The following is a 22,147-nucleotide window of genomic DNA, read 5'->3' on the forward strand; positions in this document are numbered from 1 at the left end:
CGCGAAGACCGACATCGCGCGGACGGAGTCGCGGGCGGAAGCTAGTTATGGAATAAAACGCACTGTAGCGGTACTGCAGCAAAGCGGCGCGGAGCGTCGCGACAAAGTTGACTCCCGGAGAATATTTTGCCGCTCCGGTCGCGCCGCGCAGCTCCGCTGCCGCTAGTGCGGCATAGCTAGATGCAATTCTATATGAGGTTTAATAATTTGCAATACTTAGTTTATAAAATTTCTCCTACAGAATGACTCCTGAAGTAGGTATGGAATCGTTTAGGGTCTCTTAAAAGTCTTGGAAAAAGCGTGTGATATTTTCCTTCTTTAAAACGAGAATTTGGAATATCATGCACCCATGTAGACCGTTTTTTATGTCTTTCCAGCAGTTCTGCCTCTTTGCATAATAAAGCTATCACTTTATCGGTTATTCCGTCCATCTCGTTCGTCAGGTATCCAACAAATGAGATATTTTCCGCTCGCTGTAGCACCGCTGCAGTACAGTGCGGTTAGGTAATGCCGCGCCGCTCCGAACCCGCGACGCACCTCTCCTCTCTAGTGCCGCGCTAGTGCGGTTTCACCTTAAGGGTGCTTTTCCACCAGAGAAGGACTATGCTACGTAGCAGTGGATGCGTTTTCCTTACACGCATAGCTTAGCACTGGTGGAAACGAACTCAGCTAAGCTATGTATTTTACATGGAAAGATGTGTACTATGGATGCGTGCTATAGATGCGTGCTATAGATGCGTGCTATAGATGCGTGATATGAATGTGTGCTATGGATGGCTTCCCTACTATTGATACATCGTAAACAATACTGGCTTCTTTTTTTTTTCTTTTTAAATGGCAATTAGAGCCGGTATTAACAGTAGATTAACTGTAATCAGCTGATAAATCTTCTTGATGTAATTTTAGTTACTAGGGGCACAGAAGAAGTAAATACAAATAGACATCGCTTAAGTCTAGTAGTAGCACAGAACAAATAAATGCAGTACAAAGAGTAAAGCAATAAATGATACAGTAGAAGGTGTAAGGCTGATTGTCCGCAACAAAATTTCAAATTCAATAAAATTGATTGTCTGCAAATTATTGTATTAGATTTCAAAGTAAATCTCTTTAAACCTGGTACACCATAAACATAGAACCAGAAGCGTAACCCGATATGAGTGACATCCAAACATACCAATTTATACGTGACGGGTGACACAATGACACAAAGCGTAATAGTAAAATGCAGAATTTATTATAATGAAATGCTTGGCGTATTGGTCGTATTATCCTGTGTACTCGCACTCGCTACCGCCGGCCAATCCAGTCCCATCAACTACTGCGGCGCCAAGATGTGTAAAAACACAAATGCACACACTTTATGCCAGTATCCAGTAAGTAATAGGTACCGGGTAAAATGGGGTGAATAGAAACAACATTTTTACTAGGATTATTAGTTTGTTTTCATATTTTTGGTTTTAATAATAAAATATTTAAATGGTGTAAACAGTTTTAAATTATGTGAAAACACAACAAAATGTTGTTCCTATTCACCCCTGATTTGTTTCTATTCACCCCGTTTTACGGTAATGTTGCATAATGCATGCTATCATGCACCTTATGGTTACGCTCAAAGATCGAAAACGCTCAGTGAGCGAAATAATAGCTTACAACGCGTTGTGGACATAGTAAAACATCCACAAAGCGAAATTCGTGTAATTCGTGTAATGGCTCTAATGAAAACGCACACAACGCGTTGTGGCAATCACAGAAAGACGTAACCAAACGTCACGCCTTTTACCCCCGACGTAATGCCACTGTACAATGTACACCCCTTTTCACCATTTGTGTTATAAGTCCCATGTAATAGGGGGTGAGCCTATTGCCATATACTGTGCACAATTCCAGACTCCGTGCTACTGCTGATAAATTTTCGAAAAACCGAAAACAACCCAGTAGTACTTATCCCCGAATCGGTAATCGAGCACGAGACCCCTTATCCGGCAGTCGCATTTGCGACCACTCGAGAAACGAGGCAGCCAAGACCAAATAGCGAAACTTATGTCGTGGCTGACATGAGTGACATGCTATTCGATCCAAACGCGTTGGGGCAATGAAATAAATTAAACGTGTCTAATATTTTTCCTTACCTAACTGACGGACTAAATATATTGTTATTTTTCATACCACGTCATCTTGCCTAATATACAGAAAGGCGCAAGTCCGAAGTGCAACTCCTACATGAAAAGCAGGCTGAGGACCTACGAGAAGAAGAATATACTGGACCGGCTTAACGTTTTGAGGTCATTGGCAGCACAAGGTGCAATGTTCCCTTTCCCTCCAGCTCAGGATATGTTGAAATTGGTATGATAATCTGTATACCATATTTAGTTTTTTTGGAACATTACGAGAAACGAGCGAGGAGTCTTATGACCTGATGTTACATAAGTAGTCGCCGCCGCCTATGGACACTTGAAACATCAAAGGCGTTACAAGTGCGTGGGCGGCATTTTGAGGTTAGGAATTTAAGGGTTGTTGGGAAATCAGGCATTGGGAAGGGGGATAGTTAATTAGGCCTCCGGTAACCTCACTCACACAGTGAAACCCAATGCAAGCGTTTTTTCACGTCGGTTTTCGGTGAGGCCGTGGTATCATTTCGGTCGAGCCGGCCCATTCGTGCCGAAGCATGGCTCTCCCACACTTATACATAGATAATGTAAAAAGACACAAAACCGAATTTATAATAAGACATAGCGACTATAGTCTAGTTATTTGGCAGTTTTCATGCCCTTTATTACTCGGGAGACGACCTTTACTAAACAAAGGCTTGCCAGTTTCATCTAGGAAGATTTCTGGAAGTACTGAAAATAAGTAAATTAAAAAAAAATCTACTCTTTCCAAACCTTTTAGTCCTATTCACACGCTCCGGAGGCGCTGTGTCTAGTGGTGTACATTATGTAACATACAATATAATATGTGAAGTGCTTAATTTCATGCTATTTTATTTCAGTGCCAAAATTATCACCCATAATGAATGCATATATTTTTTGTACGTAAAGGTATAGGTATATTAGTTTATTTGTTGTTTAATCAACAGCATTGGATTGAGGCGCTGGCTCATGAAGCCCAGCGCTGGGCAGACCAGTGTCGGCCGCCGCAGTCAGTCGAAGAACACGACACTTGTCGCGATCTATGTAAGCTATGACACTTGGTTTGTAGACACAGGTTGTGTTTTCATGATATACCGTATGTAGAAACCTCTTATGACTTAAACTACGTATTTGTTATCATCTTGGCTGACAATAAACGAAAAATGGGCGAAATAGGCCCAGTAGGCCAAAAAGTGCATTATTCTCTTTGAGCTAATTTGGACACTCTTTGCAAATACGGCATTATAACAGCCGCGCCGTATGTCCGTAACAATCCTAGACAACCTACAACATTACAGCTCTTCTGTGGTCAAGAAACATGGAGCTGTTCACACAGAATTTAATACTTGATCAATTAAATTACTTATTTTGTTAGAATTTTTTTTGATCTCCATACTGTATATATTCTTTATAAAAAGTAGTTTTTTTTTTTATAATAGAGGTCTGTTGTATACGAGAATTATTGCAGGGCTCTATATTCATCGACAACCACTAATGATAAAGGTGGGAGTGGGGCGACGAGGTCTGCGTTCTCCTTTATACTGCTACTTATTGTTGTATCTCTTCGGATATTCTCCTTTTGTAGAATATATTATCTTCGTGTGGATTATTGGGAACCATACAAAAAAACTCGAATAACTATTTGGCAATAAGCCCTCATTTTTTTTTTGAGGTATGGAAAATCATCCAATCTCTCCTCCCGCCTTGGGCGAGGCGAGGGGGAGTGTCAGACTCTTACTGACTAAAAACCACCCCGTTCCTTCTCCTGCTTTTCGAGCCGGAGCTCCGGTAAGCCCGCTAGGTAGTCCGCAACTCCGGAATTAAGCCCACCTAATGTAGTAGTAATGTGCATGAAGCTTAAATACCTAAATGTATAAATTAATTCTTACTAATAATGTGTTTTTCCATCAGATTCTTTGAAAGTCGGTCAGTGTGTGGCGTCGGTAGTGGGCACCACGCCGGTCCGAGTTGAGCAAATGGTCGACATTTGGAACATACAAGGCATTTTTTACAACTACACCGTGGACTACTACGTACCGTGAGTTTTATCTAATATATAAAATTCTCGTGTCACAGTTTTCGTTGCCATACTCCTCCGAAACGGCTTGACCGATTTTGATGAATTTTTTGTGCTTATCCGGTATCTATGAGAATCGGCCAACATCTATTTTTCATCTCCCTAAATGTTAGGGGTAGTACAAACCTATTTTTTTAATTTTCCGCGGACGAAGTCGCGGGCAGAAGTTATTCAAATATGTTTATCCGCAATTTAAGGATATTTTATTTTTGTTTCGTTAATGTTGAAATTTTGGGAAACCGGCAGTTTTCCGTCTGCCAGTCACTCCATCGTCAGTCACAGAACAATGCTAATTGTGATTTTTAGGGCTGGGAGTTTTTAAATTTAATAAATATTGCGTTGTTTGATGCGAAAATATGGGTTCCAAGGAATATGATTAGTGGTAGCCAAACGAATTTACAGCAACGTAGCATAGCACATTTCTGGTGGAAAAGCACCCAGACACTTCTCACTGCACCATTGGCTGCCGCGAACTATAAAGTCAAAGTCAAAGGATTTTTTTTCAATTGATCCTAAATAAGGCAATTTTGAAACGACAAATTGAATTGTCCGTCAGTCTGTCTGTCAGTGAAGCTAGGCGCTCGTTCCAAAATGTGTCGAATGGAGAAGAACGAGAAAGAAAATCCATTGTTACTCTTTCAAAAAAAAAATGTGGTTTTACAATCTCTCTGATACATTATTTGTTAATTTACCAGTTGTATATACAATGTGATAGGGGCGAGACTTCTAACCCGTTAAGGCTGAGTTCTACATCTAATATTAACGACAAAAGTCGGGGGTCGAAGGGTCGAATCCCCTCCCCTAAAAGTTATGGCTATTTTAATATTATTTTTACTTTTTTTGATATCAATGGTTGTATGCGTCGTAGAAACAAAAAAAAAACGACAAGCGGTAGCTAATAACCTTGGCTAACTAATTCATTACTTTTTTCATATGTTTGATAATGTTTTGGTGAGAAAAAAAATCATTTGTGAATTATTTTTACCGAAAATATCACTATTTTTCAATATTTTCAATTAGGGGTTCAACGCCCCATTTTTTTTTTTGTCGACAAAATTAGATGTAGTACTCAGCCTTAACGGGTTAGAAGTCCCACACCTATCACATTGTATATATGTAGGAACAATGTAACGAAGCAATGTATAAAACCCCATGTTCTATTTATTTTCAGTCCACGTAACGGCAGCGCATACTATGGTGATTTTGCACAAATGCTTTGGTCGGGTAGTTATATGGTTGGCTGTGGTCTCAGTCGATTTATGGTAAGTGCCTTCTCCTTCAGTTAATTTATAGATCTAATATATAAAATTCTCGTGTCACAGTTTTCGTTGCCATACTCCTCCGAAACAGCTTGACCGATTTTGATGAAATTTTTCGTGCTTATCCGGTATCTGTGAGAATCGGCCAACATCTATTTTTATCCCCATTTTTTTCCCGCGGACGAAGTCGCTGGCAGAAGCTAGTTTTAAGGCGCGGTGAATAGACAACTTTTATGTATTTGAGGGGGTGAAGCAGGTGAAGTGGGTCTCGTGTACTGAGGGGTGCACCGTGCAAATGTCATTGATACGCGTATTCCATTTTATTTAGGAGCGTAATTTCGCTACTATAGTTTCATGGACGAGTGGCCCAGTGCGTTGCTGTCTAGATTCGCGTTCCGTGATCCTTAAGATCGAATCTCATTACTCGTATTAGTTTTTGTTTTCTTATTTTTTCAATATTATTCGTCCGAAATGTATACAAACATTTTTTTTTTTTTTTTTTTTTTATTAGTTTTTTTATGACTAAAACCGAAATCGAACAATAATTTACACAAACTTACTACTACTATAGTTTTTGCGCTAGTGACAGTTGCCTGTATGACGTTGACGTCTCTCAGTACCACATAATTAGGGATGGACATTAGAAAGATCTTTTTTATCGCTATCGATACTCGCAGCATACATTGAATTCTCTTTAATTTTGTTATTAATGTGTGTTGTTTATTTGTGCAGTGTATCTGCGTGTATATAATGTCAATATACAGATACAGATTCAGATGATCCTGACTCAGATAATAATATGAGTTTGGACGAATAAAAAGTAAATAATTTTTCTTAGCAACTTTTTAACCCATTTTATAATGTTCCGTTGTTTCATCAACATAATTAAGGGTTTTTTAAAAATAAAAATTAAACTACGCACAATATTTGTTTTCTATTCCAAAAAATCATCGACTTCCTATCCATATCCATCATAGCAGTACATCTCATCACTAAACACGTCTATGTCAGTCAAGGAGCGTGTGTGACGCAATGATATTATATATAATCTGAGGATATATATATATACATATTATATATTATCTGAATCTGAATATTATAATACGTGATGCAAAAACTTTGGACCACTTTTTACGATAATTGCGCGGACGTAGGAGCATAAAATTTGGTACACTTATAGTTTATGTGTAGGAGAAGTGCATAGCGCTAATATTTTTCAAAAATAATGCTTATAAAGTACATTAAATCAATAAATAAAACATTACACACACATGCATAGTATCTGATCGTATTTGACAAAACGTCAAAATCGATAGACATTGCGATGATATTCTCACGTCTCATATGAAAAGAGTTTTATAAAAGAGTTTGAATTAAATAAAAATTATCCTTTAACGTACGTTAAGTGGTAATGTAAATTAAATCATATATGGTCGAATTTCGGCCACTAGGCGACCACTAGTCTGAATATTATTTCTTTACAATAAGTATGACGTCTCTATTAATAAAACCTCATTGGTGTGACGTGTCGAAGATCTGACACGTTTGGCTCTCCCGGACCCTAAAGGTCTCAGCACACATATGGGATCGGAAAGGGATCGTAACCGTAACGCCTTTCGCCTCGCTGTTAACCAGGCGTCAACCTACCGTATGCACGTAACGAAAGCGTATCAGCAGCGCCTGTACGTCAACTCGGCTACGGCTAGGCGACACCGACTAGACTAACACGATAGTTAGTCGGTACGGAGAGACGTAAGCGCGGGGACGAAGAAACGTAAGCGTGGGGACGATGAGCCGTAAGCGCGGGAATTCAAGTTCGGAGCCTGTTCCGAGGCGAGGCGATTACGTTATTATTCCGATTAGTGTGCGTTGCAGTAGGGAGTTTAATACAAACCATTCTGAACGGCTCGAGGCGATACGGTGACGATCCCTTTCCAATCCCATATGTGTGCTGAGACCCTAAACAGTCGCTACAGTCAAAGATAAGTTTTTACATTCAATATTCTGCACTTATAAGCAGTACTAACCTTTTAAAAACTAAAAAAGGGATAGGAGGATATATAAATAAAACACCAATATTAGTATAAAATATGTATTATTCATCTTCAATAATTAGGAGAATGTCATCTAAGAATTGGGTAGGGGGTCGGGGTATATTTTCTTGGTATCTTTCCCAACTGAGATACCATATTATACAGGCTGAGATGCATGCCACTGACGAATAACTAATAATTCCAAGACTCTTCTGCCAATAGAGTTACTGCGACCAGTCGCAATTGTACAATTTACACAGCGATTCATGTCGTCAATATCCGATTGATAGGCTTAAACAGTTGTCCAAAATAGAGAGTCAGGTAATTTAGAAATGCAAGATCCGTCAAAAGTCCTTTATAAAGCCGACGTCGTGGGGTTAAACAATAAAACATGGAAAATACGTGCACACTCAGAACGAAACACAATGAACGAGTGTCATCTGTCAATCGGTATATGACTGATATCAGACAGGAGTGTTGTAAGAAGTTTAAATCACAGAGTACGTTATACATAAATGATTAAATAATCATAAATGTTTGATAACTTAATTTAATTTTTCTCGCTTCCCAGATAGAAACAAGGTACCATATTTTGTGATTTCCCTTAGAAAAAAATTACGGTTTTTTTAATATACATTTCAACTAGTTAACTGCTGGGCCCAAAAGTCCCCTTCTCCTTTCAAGAATGGTACGGAACGTTACTGAATGTGTCATCTGCACCATGCTACGCGGTAATAGTATATGAAAAAATTAATTGTATTTACACAACTTATAATTCAAATCGATTTCGTACAAAAAAATATACTGACAACCCAACTTAGAAAAAGCTAATTACAAAATAAAATATTACAAACAGCAAAAAGATATGTTAGTGAATGATTATTTTCTGAGCGGCGATTGACACAAACTGACATAGGTCCACCAAGCAGCGCGCCTCAGCGGTCACTGCCGGTCCGCGTAGGAATGAAAGAGAAACGAATAGATGTCATGATCGGACGACGTTTTGTTCGATTCGTTCTGAGTTATTTATCATGAATTATATTAATTCTTACAAATATCTCATTTCAATCGACAAATAAATAAGGCAGATCCCTTTATTATTTTAAATTACGTCACTGTTATTAATTTTATTAAGATATGTTCATAAATAATATAGTTACAATGGCTAGAATTTCAATTTAAATGGTTAGTTTATGATTTTTTTCTATCGAGAAAATTAATAGAAATCGTGTTTTGAAGAAGGTGGTCCATTCATAAAAATGATCAAGATTAACATATATTTTTTTTGTTGCTCTAACATGTAAACATTGGGCAAAAAAACTGTTGAGTCAATCCTATTTTGACTATGCACAGCGCCTTAATATATCTAATTCGATTTGACAAACAATGTTATGTGTGTACCAAGTCTCTATGACTGCCTTGGTCTAGTGGTATAACAGTGACTGTTAAAACGTTGGTTTCGCAACACACATATCATGCCAGAGGTCTCGGGTTGGGCCCGCTGTTATCGTGGCGATAAGACCGCTGTACGGCTGTTTCAGAAGATATCTGTTTGGGATTCGGGAGGAAGAAACATACAAGTGTCGTCTCACCAGGACTACTTGAAGAATACAGTGGGAGTTTCCACAGAGATTTAACACAACCTAACGGGTTACTGGGGCTCCGGTCAGTTAAAGTCTGGCACTCCCTCTCGCCTCGCTCTAGACGAGAGAAATCAGTAGATAATCTTCCACAAAAAAAAACTTTCCCACAGTAATGCCCAATTGTGATCAAACGTGTGTGTGTATATGTAGTAACATTTTTCATCAGGCGCAATGGAAAGGTCGTATGCAGCGTGTGCAGCGTCTAGTCTGCAACGTAGCACCGTATGGGCCCCAAGCGACGCAGGCAATATGGACTCCCGGCAGCCCAGCATCGCATTGTCCACACAAAGCTATGCCAAATCTCAAAGGGAATGGTCTTTGTGTATACCGTTAGTATCACGTTTATAATAAAAAATATATATATGGGTGCAGAATCCAAGTGCATCATGCTTTGATGCCACTGTGGCTCTGTGGCGACACATGACACGTGACAGATGACAGAAATCAACGGATGACGTCATAAAAATCCATAAAAATCCTTCTTCGCACATGTGAAGTTTACATGCGAATAAACATGGATAGAAAGCTCGCCAGGCATGATCACCTCGCCTGGTCGGAGGATTCTCCTTTTCTTAAAGAACTTTACTCTCTGTTCCCTAAACAATAACCCGATTATTAATATGACAGATTCAATCTTATTTGTGCAACACATTGCACACATTGGACATATGTACAAATTATGCCTTAATATCTTGTATATTTATTTATTTGTATTAAATAATAGAGTTCATAAAATTGTTGAATTTGACTTGTTGTTTATTTAACTAAAAATCACGGTTTACTCACGTAAATTTATGGAGAAAAGCTTTACTAGTTTCGAGAGAGTCACAGAGGGACTCTTCATCATGAGCAGCGCGCGCAGCCGTACTTCTTAACAAATAAGGATTAATAGAATACTAAATATATTTTTAATATGTAATACTTATATCTTGTTTACAGCTGAATCGCGCCGTGCAGTGGAAAAAGCTTTGGAACGCAGAGAACGTGATTTATCAAGAGCGAAACGAAAAAAGAAGACACGTAAACCACCAAAGTCAGGAAAGGTACGAAACTCATTGGAACTTGTTGTTCTCCATTAAAAATATAAGAAACGTTACATTAATTACAATATATATAGTTGTGTTATGAAATCCAGTATAATACAATTCTAATATGCAGGCAGTGAAAAGACTCGAAAAGCAGGAGTAGGAAGGAGTGTTTAGTCAGTAAGAGTCTGACACTTCCTAATTTATCATAATGTTATTGGCTTACTCATGTCACTGTTTGACTGTTTGTGGTTGATATAATTATGCAGATGTCGCTGGTGGGACCCAAAACAATTAGTTGTTTCTTTCCATCATCGTCTTTTTATTTGAATTTAAGTTCACAAAAGTTGATTAGATAAACTGTTTTACATCAGGTACGAAGAGATCTGCCCGAAGTGTCAGATTACGATTACGGCGACGAAGGAAAACCAAGACCAACACGTCAGAATAAGATGGTTCTAACCACAACAGCGAAGAGTGTTCATCCGATAATGAGCCTCATAAAATTAATACCTTCCATGGCTGATTATCCAGCAAATTTTCCAAAAGAGTTGATGGATAATGCGGCTAGCTACCTGTCCCCGTCACTTTTGACAATTTTAGTTTTGTTTTTGTAAATTTTTAGGTATATTTTTTTAGTTTTTTTTTTATTATACATAACTGTTACGTTTTTAACGTTGCTTTCGTATATAATAATGTTTTTGACGTTAAAATTAATTTGTTTTATTTATTTAGTTATACTTCTTTACATTGTTGGCAGCACGGTTGGCGCGGTGGATGGGTAGCGGGTTCGATTCCCGCACGAAGCATCTCTTTGTGTAATCCACTGTTGTTTTTTTTGGATTTGTTGTCTGGGTGTCATGTGTCTGTGAACTTGTATGTTTGTAAACACATCTACGACACAGGAGTTAATCCTACTATGGGGCAACAATTTTTTTTAAGTTGTTTATGAATAATGGAGTTTGATAAAATTAATTCATAATTTTTCATCATCATTACATCATTAACCCTTTCCGCCGGCACCTTCGTCCACGAAAGCAACCTCTCCAACATCCTATCTTATAATAAAAAAAACTATTAAACGTCTCAACTGCAACGTGAAAGAAAGATAATCACAAAAGCTTTCCCTGTAATCACGAGCACCAGCGTCCATTAGCACCGTATTTAAAGACGCACGGGCAAGAATAAGTTTTTCCTTGCACCATAAACAAGAAACCAAAACTTTGACTCAAAGAGAATATAACTCCTACTTTGTCTCGGCCCCTATACTTATTATACTCTTTGATCTCGGCACGGGGATGACACAATGCAAAGATTATAAGTATAGATGACACCACGAATGACACAAAGTGTAAGCAATAAAGTAAAATACGGAAAATTAATTTATTATAATGAAATGTTTGGCGTATTGGTCGTGCTATCCTGTGTACTCGCGCTCGCTGCCGCCCGCTCCGTCAATTACTGCGGCGCCAAGATGTGTGGAGGCACCAACGAACATACTTTCTGCCAGTATCCAGTAAGTAGTAATCTAAAATTGTGTGCTATCGTCAAACTTAGGGGATGTAGAGATTTAGATCTCCACACATCAGCTTGTTTACCTCCAGGTAGGTCTACACCGGTTCTCAAATGCGAACTTTCGTTTAATCTTCGGCCGTAGGTTTTATTGATTTACTAATAAAATTACTTAAAATAATATTTTATTTTTAATTTCAAATCTAAACCTATTTATTTATCTTTGTTTCATTTTTGTTCACGAAAATTCGCAATAAATGGAATTGTAGTACGAAATCAGCGAAGTTTCGGACGGAACTTCGTTTTTCGTTGAATTAGAGTAGACCCACAGGCTTGGGCTCGTCAAAAGCTCGCCACCAAACTCAATTTCAGTTATTATTATCCACTAGATATATCTTTTATAGGTTATTGTAACGAGTTATTTCATGAATTACACAGAAAGGCCCAAGTCCTGAATGCGTTGAGTATGAGAACGCGCGGCTCAGAACACACGAAAAGACGAGAATCGTGGCGCGGCTCAACAGCCGCAGGAATGAAGCGGCATCCGGAGCATTACTGGGCTTCCCACCAGCTGGAAACATGGTGAAAATGGTAATAATAGTGATCATCTGTGTGCAGTATGTTGTAGAAGGACAAAATACAAATCAAATCACTTTAATGCATCCATAGTGTACAGTGTAATATGTTCCAACTATGTGTCCTTTTGGGCATCGGAAAAGTACTCAATCTACTTACATAATAATTGGTAACATTGTTTTAAATAGTAGATATTAAAAGAATTATAATTATAATATTTATAGGTAACATAAATACCTTCATTATAGTGATTAGATCCTAAGTAGTGAAAAGATTTTAGATTCTATCATTCGTTTTGTTTTATATTTATTGTGATCCCATTTTATGGACACTGAAGTTTAGTAGAAGGTAATATGAAATGTGTAGATATTTTTTTAGAATTACTGATTTTATTGTTTAGCAATGGGTTGAGGAGTTGGCTCGTGAAGCCCAGCGGTGGGCAGACCAGTGTCGTCCACCGCGGCCCGTTGAAGAACACGATGTTTGTCGTGATCTATGTAAGTTTTTAAACATTATATCGACATATACTGTACATACATAATATCTTGTCTAACGTTTATTTTGAAAAGTAGTCTACAATGCACCTATAATATATTATTATAACATTTTTCGGACTGTATTATCGAGTAACATTGTAAGCTTCCACAGGCTCGCATCGTACGCATTCCGTATAACGTCATCAGTACGCATCGCATGTAGGCATTGCTAATGATGCGGTCCGTACGATGCGGATCAGTGGACGCAGTTGTATGAGTTTCTATACAAGACAAACTAAAATCCGTCCGATATACTTTTCGAGTTCAAAACATAGAATGTCTACGGTTTAAACTAACTGTTTATATTAGTATTAAGTAGGAAGGACCACAAAACCGATAACCAAACTGGTAGATAATTTACTTTCAGTATTGTGTTTTTCCAACAGATTCATTGAAAGTCGGTCAGTGTGTGGCGTCGGTAGTGGGCGACTCGCCGGTCCGAGTTGAGCAAATGATCGACATTTGGTACATACAAAGCACGTTGTACAATAACAGTATCACCTCCTATGTGCCGTGAGTTTTGTTATTCAAATATATATTTCTTATTTAAAAGTACGTTTAACTGACGAGCATGCATGAAAAAAATTATGACTGTTAATAAAGCGAAAGAGGTATCTAAGGATCGTAGCAATTGGCGTTCCATATGACAGACATGAGATTAATAACTTTGTTACTGTTCCTACTGACCTCTGAGTTTGTTTCGGCATTTCTTCTCAGAGTAGTCAGATAGGAAATGCCGGCCTCATCTAGCTATTTGAAATATTGACGTGTAAAAGTGTTATTTTATAATCTATTTACAGAAATAAATATCATTTATCATTTATCATTTACTATTTAAGATGAACAGTAATGCCACATTATATTGTCTGTTTGTTTATAGGCCAGGTAACGGTAGCAAATATTACGGCGATTTTGCACAGATCCTTTGGGCGAAAAGTAATATGGTGGGCTGTGGTCGCAGTCGATTTAAGGTAAGTTAAGTGAATTCTGAATGATTTAATAATAATTTAAAATTAAGGAATCCAGAGATAGATTTGTAATAAAAGTTTTGTACTGTCCTTATTATCCCAATTTGAAGAGAAATCCATTTTAGTGGCTAGGACCGGTAGGGTTGACGTACAGATTCATGCATAATCTTTCATTTTATGAGAATAAACTCAGACAATGAAAATGTGAATACCATATACTCCTTTTAGAACTATGTTAAAGTTCCTGTCATATGTAAGTTTTTATGTTTTTTGTGGTATAAGCCGGTAAAGGTGTAGACGGATCACCTGATTCGCCGCACATGGACACCCAAAACACCAAACGAGGACCTTGTAACTTGGACCTTTTGGGGGTTAGGAATTGAAGGGTTGTTGGGGAATCGGGGATTGGGAAGGGGGGTAATAAGGCCTCCGGTTACCTCACTCACACAACGAAACACCGACGCGTGACGTTTTCTATGAGGCCGTGGTATCACTCCGGTCGAGCTGGCTCATTCGTGCCGAAGCATGGATCCCACACTTAAAAGACTCTTCTTCTTTTATCAGACGCTTTGGCAAGGTGAACTTAGAAACGTGGAGCGTTTAGTCTGCAACATAGCCCCGCTTGGGCCCAAACCGAAGCACCGATTATGGGTGCCCGCCGTACCAGCTTTCTTCTGCCCATATGGTTCATCACAGTCTCTTACATGGCACCACCTTTGTGAATTCCGTTAGTATATGCTTGTATGATAACTTAAATAGAATTAATACGATTGTGATCTTAATCAGTCTGCTATTACAATTGTGTCAGCAGTGCATGAGGGACGGAGCTATGTAGGTTGTATAGCTCCGTCCCTCTTGCACTGCTCAATGTTCGACCATTCTGACACAATTGTAATAGCAGACTAAGGCCCCAGGTCGGCTGTCTACTCTACGTCGTGGGTAGACCTTACACTGCGGTTGTCAGGAATTAATTGATTATACACCTCTCGCAAAATACGTATAATAAAAGAGTTACTATATAGGTTTTTTTTCGTTGCAAGATGCGCTAACAATATAATTGTTTTTTTTTATTCACAGCTGAAACGATTGCTGATATACAAGAGACGTTGAAACGAAATGAACGTGCTTTGTCACGGAAAAGAGGGAAACGTAGAACGGTATGAAACTAAATTATTTTTCGACATATGTATATTCGGATTGCTTAATAGATCATTATCAGGCGTCCATTGATAGTGGTTAAACATCGGCTAATAGTAAATAAAAAAAAAACATACAGAAGAGTTATCGTAAAACGGGCTGATTAGAATTCAAGTGGTGTAAATGTTTAAAAATGTTGTAACATCTATTCACCCTATCTATTCACCCTTTGAGTTCTATTCACCCCGTTATACTGTTAATTATTTCGACAAAATCCCATCACACCATTTTTTTTAAATTTCATTTTATTTGAGTTATTTTTCCAATTAAGTTAGAAGTTCTCTATATAAGTTTTATCAGTGGTGTCATGATGGATGCCTCGTTCGATTCAGAAATGAATCATATAAGTTCTAAATCCAATGCACTACATTAATACCCGATACTGCTGTAAAAAGTTGAAGAAAAAGGTACTCATTGATTAATTAATTTACCAGATTCACCACCATATACGAAGATTTAGAAGGCACAAGAAATCGCGTAAACATGGGGACAGCCACAGGAAAGAAAGAGAAACACTAAATTTTCATCCATTTTTAAATAACTACTCTAGCAGAACTAGTGTCGCCCCGTCTCTTGTCTTACTTTTAGCTTTGTGTTTATAATTTTGTAGGTATATTTTAGATGTATTTTGTTTGTTATGTTTAATTTTATTGTTTAGTTATTGTGTACTTTGTTAATAAACTTTTTGATATTCTTATTTAGTTCGTTTTAATTTGCCCTTTGAAGTACGTCTGACCGTTTCTATTCGCATTTCTCAAAAAATGACATATCTCAGAATCACCTATATACAGGTGATTCTCTAAGGCTTACGATGTGATTCCATTGTGGCGCGGAGCGGGGCTGAGCTGTGAAAAGAGTTATATGTTCCCACTGAAGCGGAGCTGAGTGGAGTAGAAACACACTTAAGCAAAAATTCGCTCTTAACGCGAACGCGTGAATCGAAGCACGAGGCGAATGATAAACGCAGTGGTTACATATGCGTGTTGGTTGTTCGCCTCACCATTCATTTCGGTATTCGCACAAATATCAGCCTGCACTTTATGGATACGGTTCCACTGAAACGGAGAGCAGCAGAACGGAGAAGAGCTGTGCCACAATTCGCCAATCATTTGGCTTGAAATTCACATCTCTTCTCCACTCCGCTTCAAAGGAAACTGTATTAGCGGAGAGAAGCAGGCTAGTGCTAAAAGAGGACCGACGAAGCGGAAAACTCTCGCACCAGACGCTAAGTGATGCGAATAGGTAAAGCAATTTGTGCAGAATTTCAACCTTTTTCCAGAAATATATTATTTTTATAATAGATTGCTGGATATTAGTATTTTTTTACACCCATACACCATAGACAGAGTACCTACCCAGGTTGTGACTGTGCTATGTACTATACTATACTTATCTCTTTGGTAGTGACAAGTCTATCCAAAGAGAAATAATAAGTATAATTATGGTTTCCCTATACTTATTATACTCTTTGGTATAGGGGAAAAGTCTGTCAACATTGTAAGGGCGAAGCAACACCAAAATGTATTTTGATTATGAAATGTTTAAAATTAATTGTTAATTGTGACAAAATGCGTGGCGTAGTGGTCGTGTTGTCCTGTGTACTCGCGCTCGCTGCCACCAGCTCTGTCAATTACTGCGGCGCCAAGATGTGTGGAGGCAAGGATACACATACTTTCTGCCAGTATCCAGTAAGTAATAGCCTATTATAAAAGGTGATATCAACTACTCCTATCAGTTTACTATCAGACTGGACTATAGATCTCCTGTATAAGAGGGTTTGCCATAAATTCCGCGCTTGGAAGGCGAATTGTAGACTGTTGTTTAAAATGTTCAGGTTTGTTAGAGAACACAGCGGCTTGGCGTCCATCGTACGTGTACACAGTTCTAATGACTGTACAACGTGTAGTTGGCACACCTCACAACAAAATGTTACCTAATGTTTGGTGTTTTCTTAGTGTCCAGTCAGGCATTTTATGGATTTTAGATACCGTAAAACGGGGTGAATAGAAACAAATCGGGGGTGAATAGGTACAACATTTTGTTGTGTTTTCACGTTATTTAGAACTGTTATTTAAATATTTTGTATTAATTCATTATTAAATCCAAAAATGCTCTATTTAAACCAAAAATATGAAAACAAACTAATAAACAATTTGTTTCTATTCACCCCCTGAGTTTCTATTCACCCCATTTTACCGTTATTGTATAACCAAGTATTTTGTAAGGCTCTCATAATGAATAATTGCATTAATTACGCAGGAAGGCCCTGGTCCGAATTGTATTGAGTATGTAAAAGTCCCGCTTAGAGGCCGAGAGAAGGCGAGACTGCTAGATCGGTTTAACAGCGCCAGGCATAAAGCTGCAGGCGGCAATCTAAGGGGGTTTCCTCCAGCGGCGAATATGTTGCAATTGGTAAGATGGTCACGTAAAATAGATATTATACAAAATACATAGAACTGTAACTAGTAAGTAACTAAATTAATTATTATGTTATCGGCTTACATTTACATTACGTGAGTAAGCCTCCCGAAATGTGTTACAATAAAAAGTAAGTAACTATGTAGTAACTAGATTTTGCTAAAGAAATACTTCGGTTGATTTAGTAACTATGTGTTGTGTACGACTTTGACCACGTAAGTAGTTGTGAAGATAAGGAATAGAGTAAATATAGCAGTAATAGAAATAGAGAAGTAGGAATAGAGTAAGATCCCAGAGCCCTAAGACACAACTGATTTTCTAAATAATTTTCTCTTATGTACTTTTTAATACCTGAATGTTCGTATTTTTATTGGTTAACAGCATTGGGTTGAGGAGTTGGCTCGTGAAGCCCAGCGCTGGGCAGACCAGTGTGTTCCACCGCGCCGCGTCGAACTACACGACACTTGTCGTGATCTATGTAAGTTTTTGAACATTATAGCAACATAACCATAATCATATGTTTGTTTGTTTGAACGTACCAATCTCCGGAACTACTAGTCCGACTTAAATAATTCTATTTGTTTTGGATGGTGCATTTATCGAGAAAGGCAATAGGCTATAAAAGATCACGTAGACCAATAGAAGCCAAGATCCGAGCGGGTGAAATGAAACCGCGCGGTAATAGCTACAACTGTTAATTATAAGTTAAATAATTTTCTCATGCATTTGTAACTTTTTAATGCCTGAATGTTCGTATTTTTTAATATTGGTTGCAATTAGCATAATTTGTAGGTAGCTTGCGCGTGAAGCACTCAGCGCTGGGCAGACCAAAAAGTGTATTCCACCGCGCCGCGTCGAACTACATTGTTGACACGCTTGCTCGATAATCTACCTGTTAAGTTTTTTTTTGAACATTATAGCAACATAACCATAATCATCTATATACTAATAATATATAAAGCTGAAGAGTTTGTTTGTTTGTTTGAACGCGCTAATCTCCGGAACTACTGGTCCGATTTGAGTAATTCTTTTTGTGTTGGATAGTGCATTTATCATACGACAAGGTATTTACTACATAGTCTTAAATCTAAAAATAATATTTCAAAACAAAAAAGAATGACTCATTTAAGTTGCATATTCTGTCAAGCGTGCATATTTTAGGTGATTTTTCATGCATATTTGCATGCATATTTCAAGCTTTTTATGTTGCATATTACCGGTAGTCTAATTAAAAGACTTATAGGTACCTAATAATTTCATAATTTACATTAATAACAATACACTCTCTTTTGTGTAGAGTCTCGTGAATTAAACGTGTACAATTTTAGTATACGCCTATTATCGAGACTGACCGTTTCTACTGATACTAAGCTATGTAGCTGAGCTATGAAGATACGCCGCCAAACAAACAAACTACAAAGTGCCAAAGATTGTTCTCCGCGGCACTTCATTGCAGGGGTGTTTGTACAGCTTTGACCGGGAACAAATCCTCTTTGTTTTGAAAATCATTAAAATAACAATTCGAAATTGATGATGACGTTGACGCTACCTACTTTCTTATAGAGATTAGCGCACGCTACCGAATAATCAGTTTAGACAATAATCCTAGTAAAAAAATCTTCTCTGTCGTTTCGCTGTCGGCAAAACGCTTTGGTCACGTTGAGGCGACCGTATTTCTGGTGGACACGGATATTGCGGCTTTCTTCACGATCTCTCTATTTGTGAACTGTCTGACGCAGTCTGACATAGGGTTTTCTATTGTCGATTTAATTGAATCAGTCCAGTGCATAAGTGATCTGCCTTGTGAGCTGGACCCCTACACTTACCCCTGCACAACCATAAACCACATCGGTCGTAAACCATACATTATCAAAACCTAGATTGCTTTATTTTCGGTATTGCTTTTTCAGATTCAACGACAGTTGGTCAGTGTGTGGCGACAACGATGGGCCCAATTAAACGAATCGATTTTATGGTCGACAAATGGAACAGACAAGCAATGTATTATAATGACAGTATCGAAGTCTACGAGCCGTGAGTTTATTGTAAATAATCAATATACTACCCAAGACCCAACCAAAAAATCCAGCAACTCTTTCGCATTATCGCTTTTAATGTCCACACTATTTGTTGCCGCGGATAACTATCACAACTCATCGCGATCGCTCTTTTTTTTTTTGAGGGGTAAAATTATCCAATGACTTCTCTCGCCTTGGGCGAGGCTTGAAGGAGTGTCAGACTCTTACTGACTAAAAACCACCCCGTTCCTACTCCTGCTTTTCGAACCAGAGTCCCGGTATACCCGCTAGGTAGTCCGCAGCTCTGGATCAGGCATCAGCCCTACTGGGCCCCATCTGTGGTGGTCTGAAATAACGTAATAGTACGAACAACACCGTCACTGTACTATTTGCCGTGAACAGTAATGACACATTTTCGTTTGTTTCTAGTCCAATGAACGATAGCAAATACTACTACGGTGATTTTGCGCAGCTTTATTGGGCGAAGAGTTATATGGTGGGATGTGCTCGAAGTAGATTTAAAGTAAGTGCAATATGTTTCCTACCGTGTCATGGATACTTTTCTGAATATAAATGTGGTGTTCAAATAATTATATTCGTAATATTTAATGGAATAAGGCGGCACATGAAGAGATGGATAACCTGATGGTAAAAGCAACCGGCGTTGCTAGTGAACAGTTGCAACACTAGACGAGGTAGAGGTGCATTGCCAGCGAATTATTACAACATTGAATTTAATTGTGTCCAATTAAAAGAAATGGCTTCATTTCAATCTTGAATAAGTAAATTATACTTTGTCATTCTAGAACTTCTGTATTGTACATTGAATATTCGTATTTTTTTTTCAGATAAATTGGAAAGGTGAACACAAGCATGTGGATCGACTAGTCTGCAATGTGGCCCCGGCTGGGCCAGCAGCGTACGGCCGATTATGGCGCTCTCAGCCACCAACTGAACTCTGTCCACATCGTGCAGTACTATCTAGATCATGGCGCAACCTTTGCGATTACCGTCAGTATCATACTTGTGTAATTACAAAATAAATTTAACACATTCAGTGCCACCAACACACCCAGAGAGTCCACGTAAATTTAATTCCAGAACCGTAGAGTCGCACCCTCTATGCAATTCTTTAGATTAGGGTATCTTTAGTCTTCAGTATTATTTTAAGCAGAAAATACACCATGCATTTTGGAAAGAAAGAGCAAAAACATTGAACTCGCTGGGCGAGTCGACGGCACTGGAATAAAATTTACATGAACTCTCCGGGCGAGTCGGTGGCACTGAATGTGTTAATTACTAAACAAGAATGCTTTCACCGTATGAGGATATCTGCTACATTCTAGCGGTATGCGAATATATATTTATTATTCAGAGTTTAATTTTATCTAATAATAATGTTATAATTGATATTTGCCAACAGCTGAATCGTCTCGTGAGTTAGAAAAAGAGTTGAAACGCGATGAACGTGATTTATCACGAGGAAAGAAAAGAAAACGTAAAAAGGTATTAATTAGTTACTAATTTTTTACTGACATAGCGAATGGTGGTGATATTGCTTGCGTGCTATTTCTACCTTCTTCATATGAGAAGAGGCCGTTGCCCAGTAAGTGCCCATTGCTAAACTTATAGACTGATCATGATGATGAAGATGGAGAACAGCCAGCTTTTTATATTGTGTTACAGAAAATTATGCTTTATTTTGGTCAGCTTGGCTCTTCAGTAAACGCTTTTTGTGTGGTGGCGATGGTATCAGAAAGTTGTCTTTGTGATGTCATCCCATTCGGAATTGAGAGGGAATACTTTTCAACATAAAAACAGTAATAGCGGCTGCGCAGTTTTAACTGTACAGTTAAATCGTAAGGTGTGTAGCGTACATAATAGAGCTAAGAAAACCTAAACGTATTGCTTGTTTTTCATTTCAAATTTTCCGACACTGCTGATGAAGTAAAGCCACTTGTTGACTAGATTTACTAATGCACCAGGTTCTACGCCGTAAAACTAGAGAGCTCGAAGGAAGACCAAGCTCAAGAAGATTTGAAGAAAAAGGAGGAGAGAGATCGAGAGAGAGAGAGGATGGGATAGAGGGTGGGAGAGAGGGAGGGAGAGAGGGATGGAGAGAGGGAGAGAAAGAGGGAAGGAGAGAGGGAGGTAAAGAGGGACGGAGAGTGGGAAGGAGGGACAGAGAGAGAGATCGAGAGAGAGAATATGACGATTATCCAGTCAACCGTGACGCCGTTCGCAACGGAATACAAGGCGATTTTAATGGATATGATTACAACGAAGCTAGTCGCGTCGCCCCGTGTATGGTGTTGGTTTTAGCTTTGTCTTTATAATTGTTTAGGGATAATTTACACTGTATTGATATATTTTTTTATTATATAGATTTACCTATATACAATTTTATAGTTCAGTTTATCTTGTTAATAAAGTATTTTTTTTATCGTTTTATTGGCACCTTTTAATTACATTTTTAGAAAAATCATCAAATGATCTCTGAGTGTTAGCTTACTGACTAAGAACCTCCTCGTACCTACTTCTGCCTTGAGCCGAAGCCACGGTAACATGTTAGGCTATCCGCAGCTCGTGTTTGTATGTACATTGAATGTAATCTGTTAAATTGGTCAGACGGTCAATTTCCAGTGTTGGTTTTAATATTGGGTGGATTTTCATAATATAGTACATAGGTATTCTATAAAAGATAACAAAACAATGTGACCATACACTTTCTAAAGAGCCATCAAGTAGATTGAGTG

The 22,147-nt window shown here is 38.3% G+C and overlaps 3 protein-coding genes across 3 annotated transcripts; all 3 read left to right on the top strand.

Moving 5' to 3' along the window:
* The first annotated feature begins 1,164 nt into the window (after positions 1 to 1,164).
* On the top strand, positions 1,165 to 10,825 carry LOC118268260 (venom allergen 5-like). The gene is made up of 8 exons (XM_050706712.1): positions 1,165 to 1,373; positions 2,191 to 2,343; positions 3,077 to 3,173; positions 4,041 to 4,167; positions 5,378 to 5,468; positions 9,308 to 9,470; positions 10,081 to 10,184; positions 10,541 to 10,825. Exons 1-8 carry the CDS (start codon positions 1,200 to 1,202, stop codon positions 10,781 to 10,783), a joined length of 1,152 nt encoding a protein of 383 aa, XP_050562669.1. The 5' UTR covers positions 1,165 to 1,199; the 3' UTR covers positions 10,784 to 10,825.
* A 674-nt stretch (positions 10,826 to 11,499) lies between these two features.
* LOC126912776 (venom allergen 3-like) lies at positions 11,500 to 15,652 on the top strand. The gene is made up of 8 exons (XM_050706713.1): positions 11,500 to 11,682; positions 12,117 to 12,269; positions 12,655 to 12,751; positions 13,177 to 13,303; positions 13,671 to 13,761; positions 14,323 to 14,485; positions 14,836 to 14,915; positions 15,390 to 15,652. The coding sequence occupies exons 1-8, from the start codon at positions 11,506 to 11,508 to the stop codon at positions 15,555 to 15,557; spliced, it is 1,056 nt and encodes a 351-aa protein (XP_050562670.1). The 5' UTR covers positions 11,500 to 11,505; the 3' UTR covers positions 15,558 to 15,652.
* A 769-nt stretch (positions 15,653 to 16,421) lies between these two features.
* On the top strand, positions 16,422 to 21,842 carry LOC126912775 (cysteine-rich venom protein-like). The gene is made up of 8 exons (XM_050706711.1): positions 16,422 to 16,643; positions 17,215 to 17,367; positions 17,755 to 17,851; positions 19,284 to 19,407; positions 19,821 to 19,914; positions 20,240 to 20,402; positions 20,815 to 20,897; positions 21,377 to 21,842. Exons 1-8 carry the CDS (start codon positions 16,488 to 16,490, stop codon positions 21,725 to 21,727), a joined length of 1,221 nt encoding a protein of 406 aa, XP_050562668.1. The 5' UTR covers positions 16,422 to 16,487; the 3' UTR covers positions 21,728 to 21,842.
* Positions 21,843 to 22,147: the final 305 nt, after the last annotated feature.

This window comes from Spodoptera frugiperda, chromosome 29 (genome assembly GCF_023101765.2).
Source record: "Spodoptera frugiperda isolate SF20-4 chromosome 29, AGI-APGP_CSIRO_Sfru_2.0, whole genome shotgun sequence".
In the NCBI taxonomy this organism is placed as follows: domain Eukaryota; kingdom Metazoa; phylum Arthropoda; class Insecta; order Lepidoptera; family Noctuidae; genus Spodoptera; species Spodoptera frugiperda.

Coding starts and splice junctions, on each gene's coding strand:
- LOC118268260 (XM_050706712.1), top strand. CDS start 1,200: ATGACACAAAGCGTAATAGTAAAATGCAGAATTTATTATAATGAAATG. Junction 1,374..2,190: donor ACACTTTATGCCAGTATCCA/GTAAGTAATAGG, acceptor CCTAATATACAG/AAAGGCGCAAGTCCGAAGTG. Junction 5,469..9,307: donor GTGGTCTCAGTCGATTTATG/GTAAGTGCCTTC, acceptor ATTTTTCATCAG/GCGCAATGGAAAGGTCGTAT.
- LOC126912775 (XM_050706711.1), top strand. CDS start 16,488: ATGAAATGTTTAAAATTAATTGTTAATTGTGACAAAATGCGTGGCGTA. Junction 16,644..17,214: donor ATACTTTCTGCCAGTATCCA/GTAAGTAATAGC, acceptor TTAATTACGCAG/GAAGGCCCTGGTCCGAATTG. Junction 17,852..19,283: donor CGACACTTGTCGTGATCTAT/GTAAGTTTTTGA, acceptor TTGCTTTTTCAG/ATTCAACGACAGTTGGTCAG.
- LOC126912776 (XM_050706713.1), top strand. CDS start 11,506: ATGACACAAAGTGTAAGCAATAAAGTAAAATACGGAAAATTAATTTAT. Junction 13,762..14,322: donor GTGGTCGCAGTCGATTTAAG/GTAAGTTAAGTG, acceptor TTCTTTTATCAG/ACGCTTTGGCAAGGTGAACT. Junction 14,486..14,835: donor GCACCACCTTTGTGAATTCC/GTTAGTATATGC, acceptor TTTTATTCACAG/CTGAAACGATTGCTGATATA.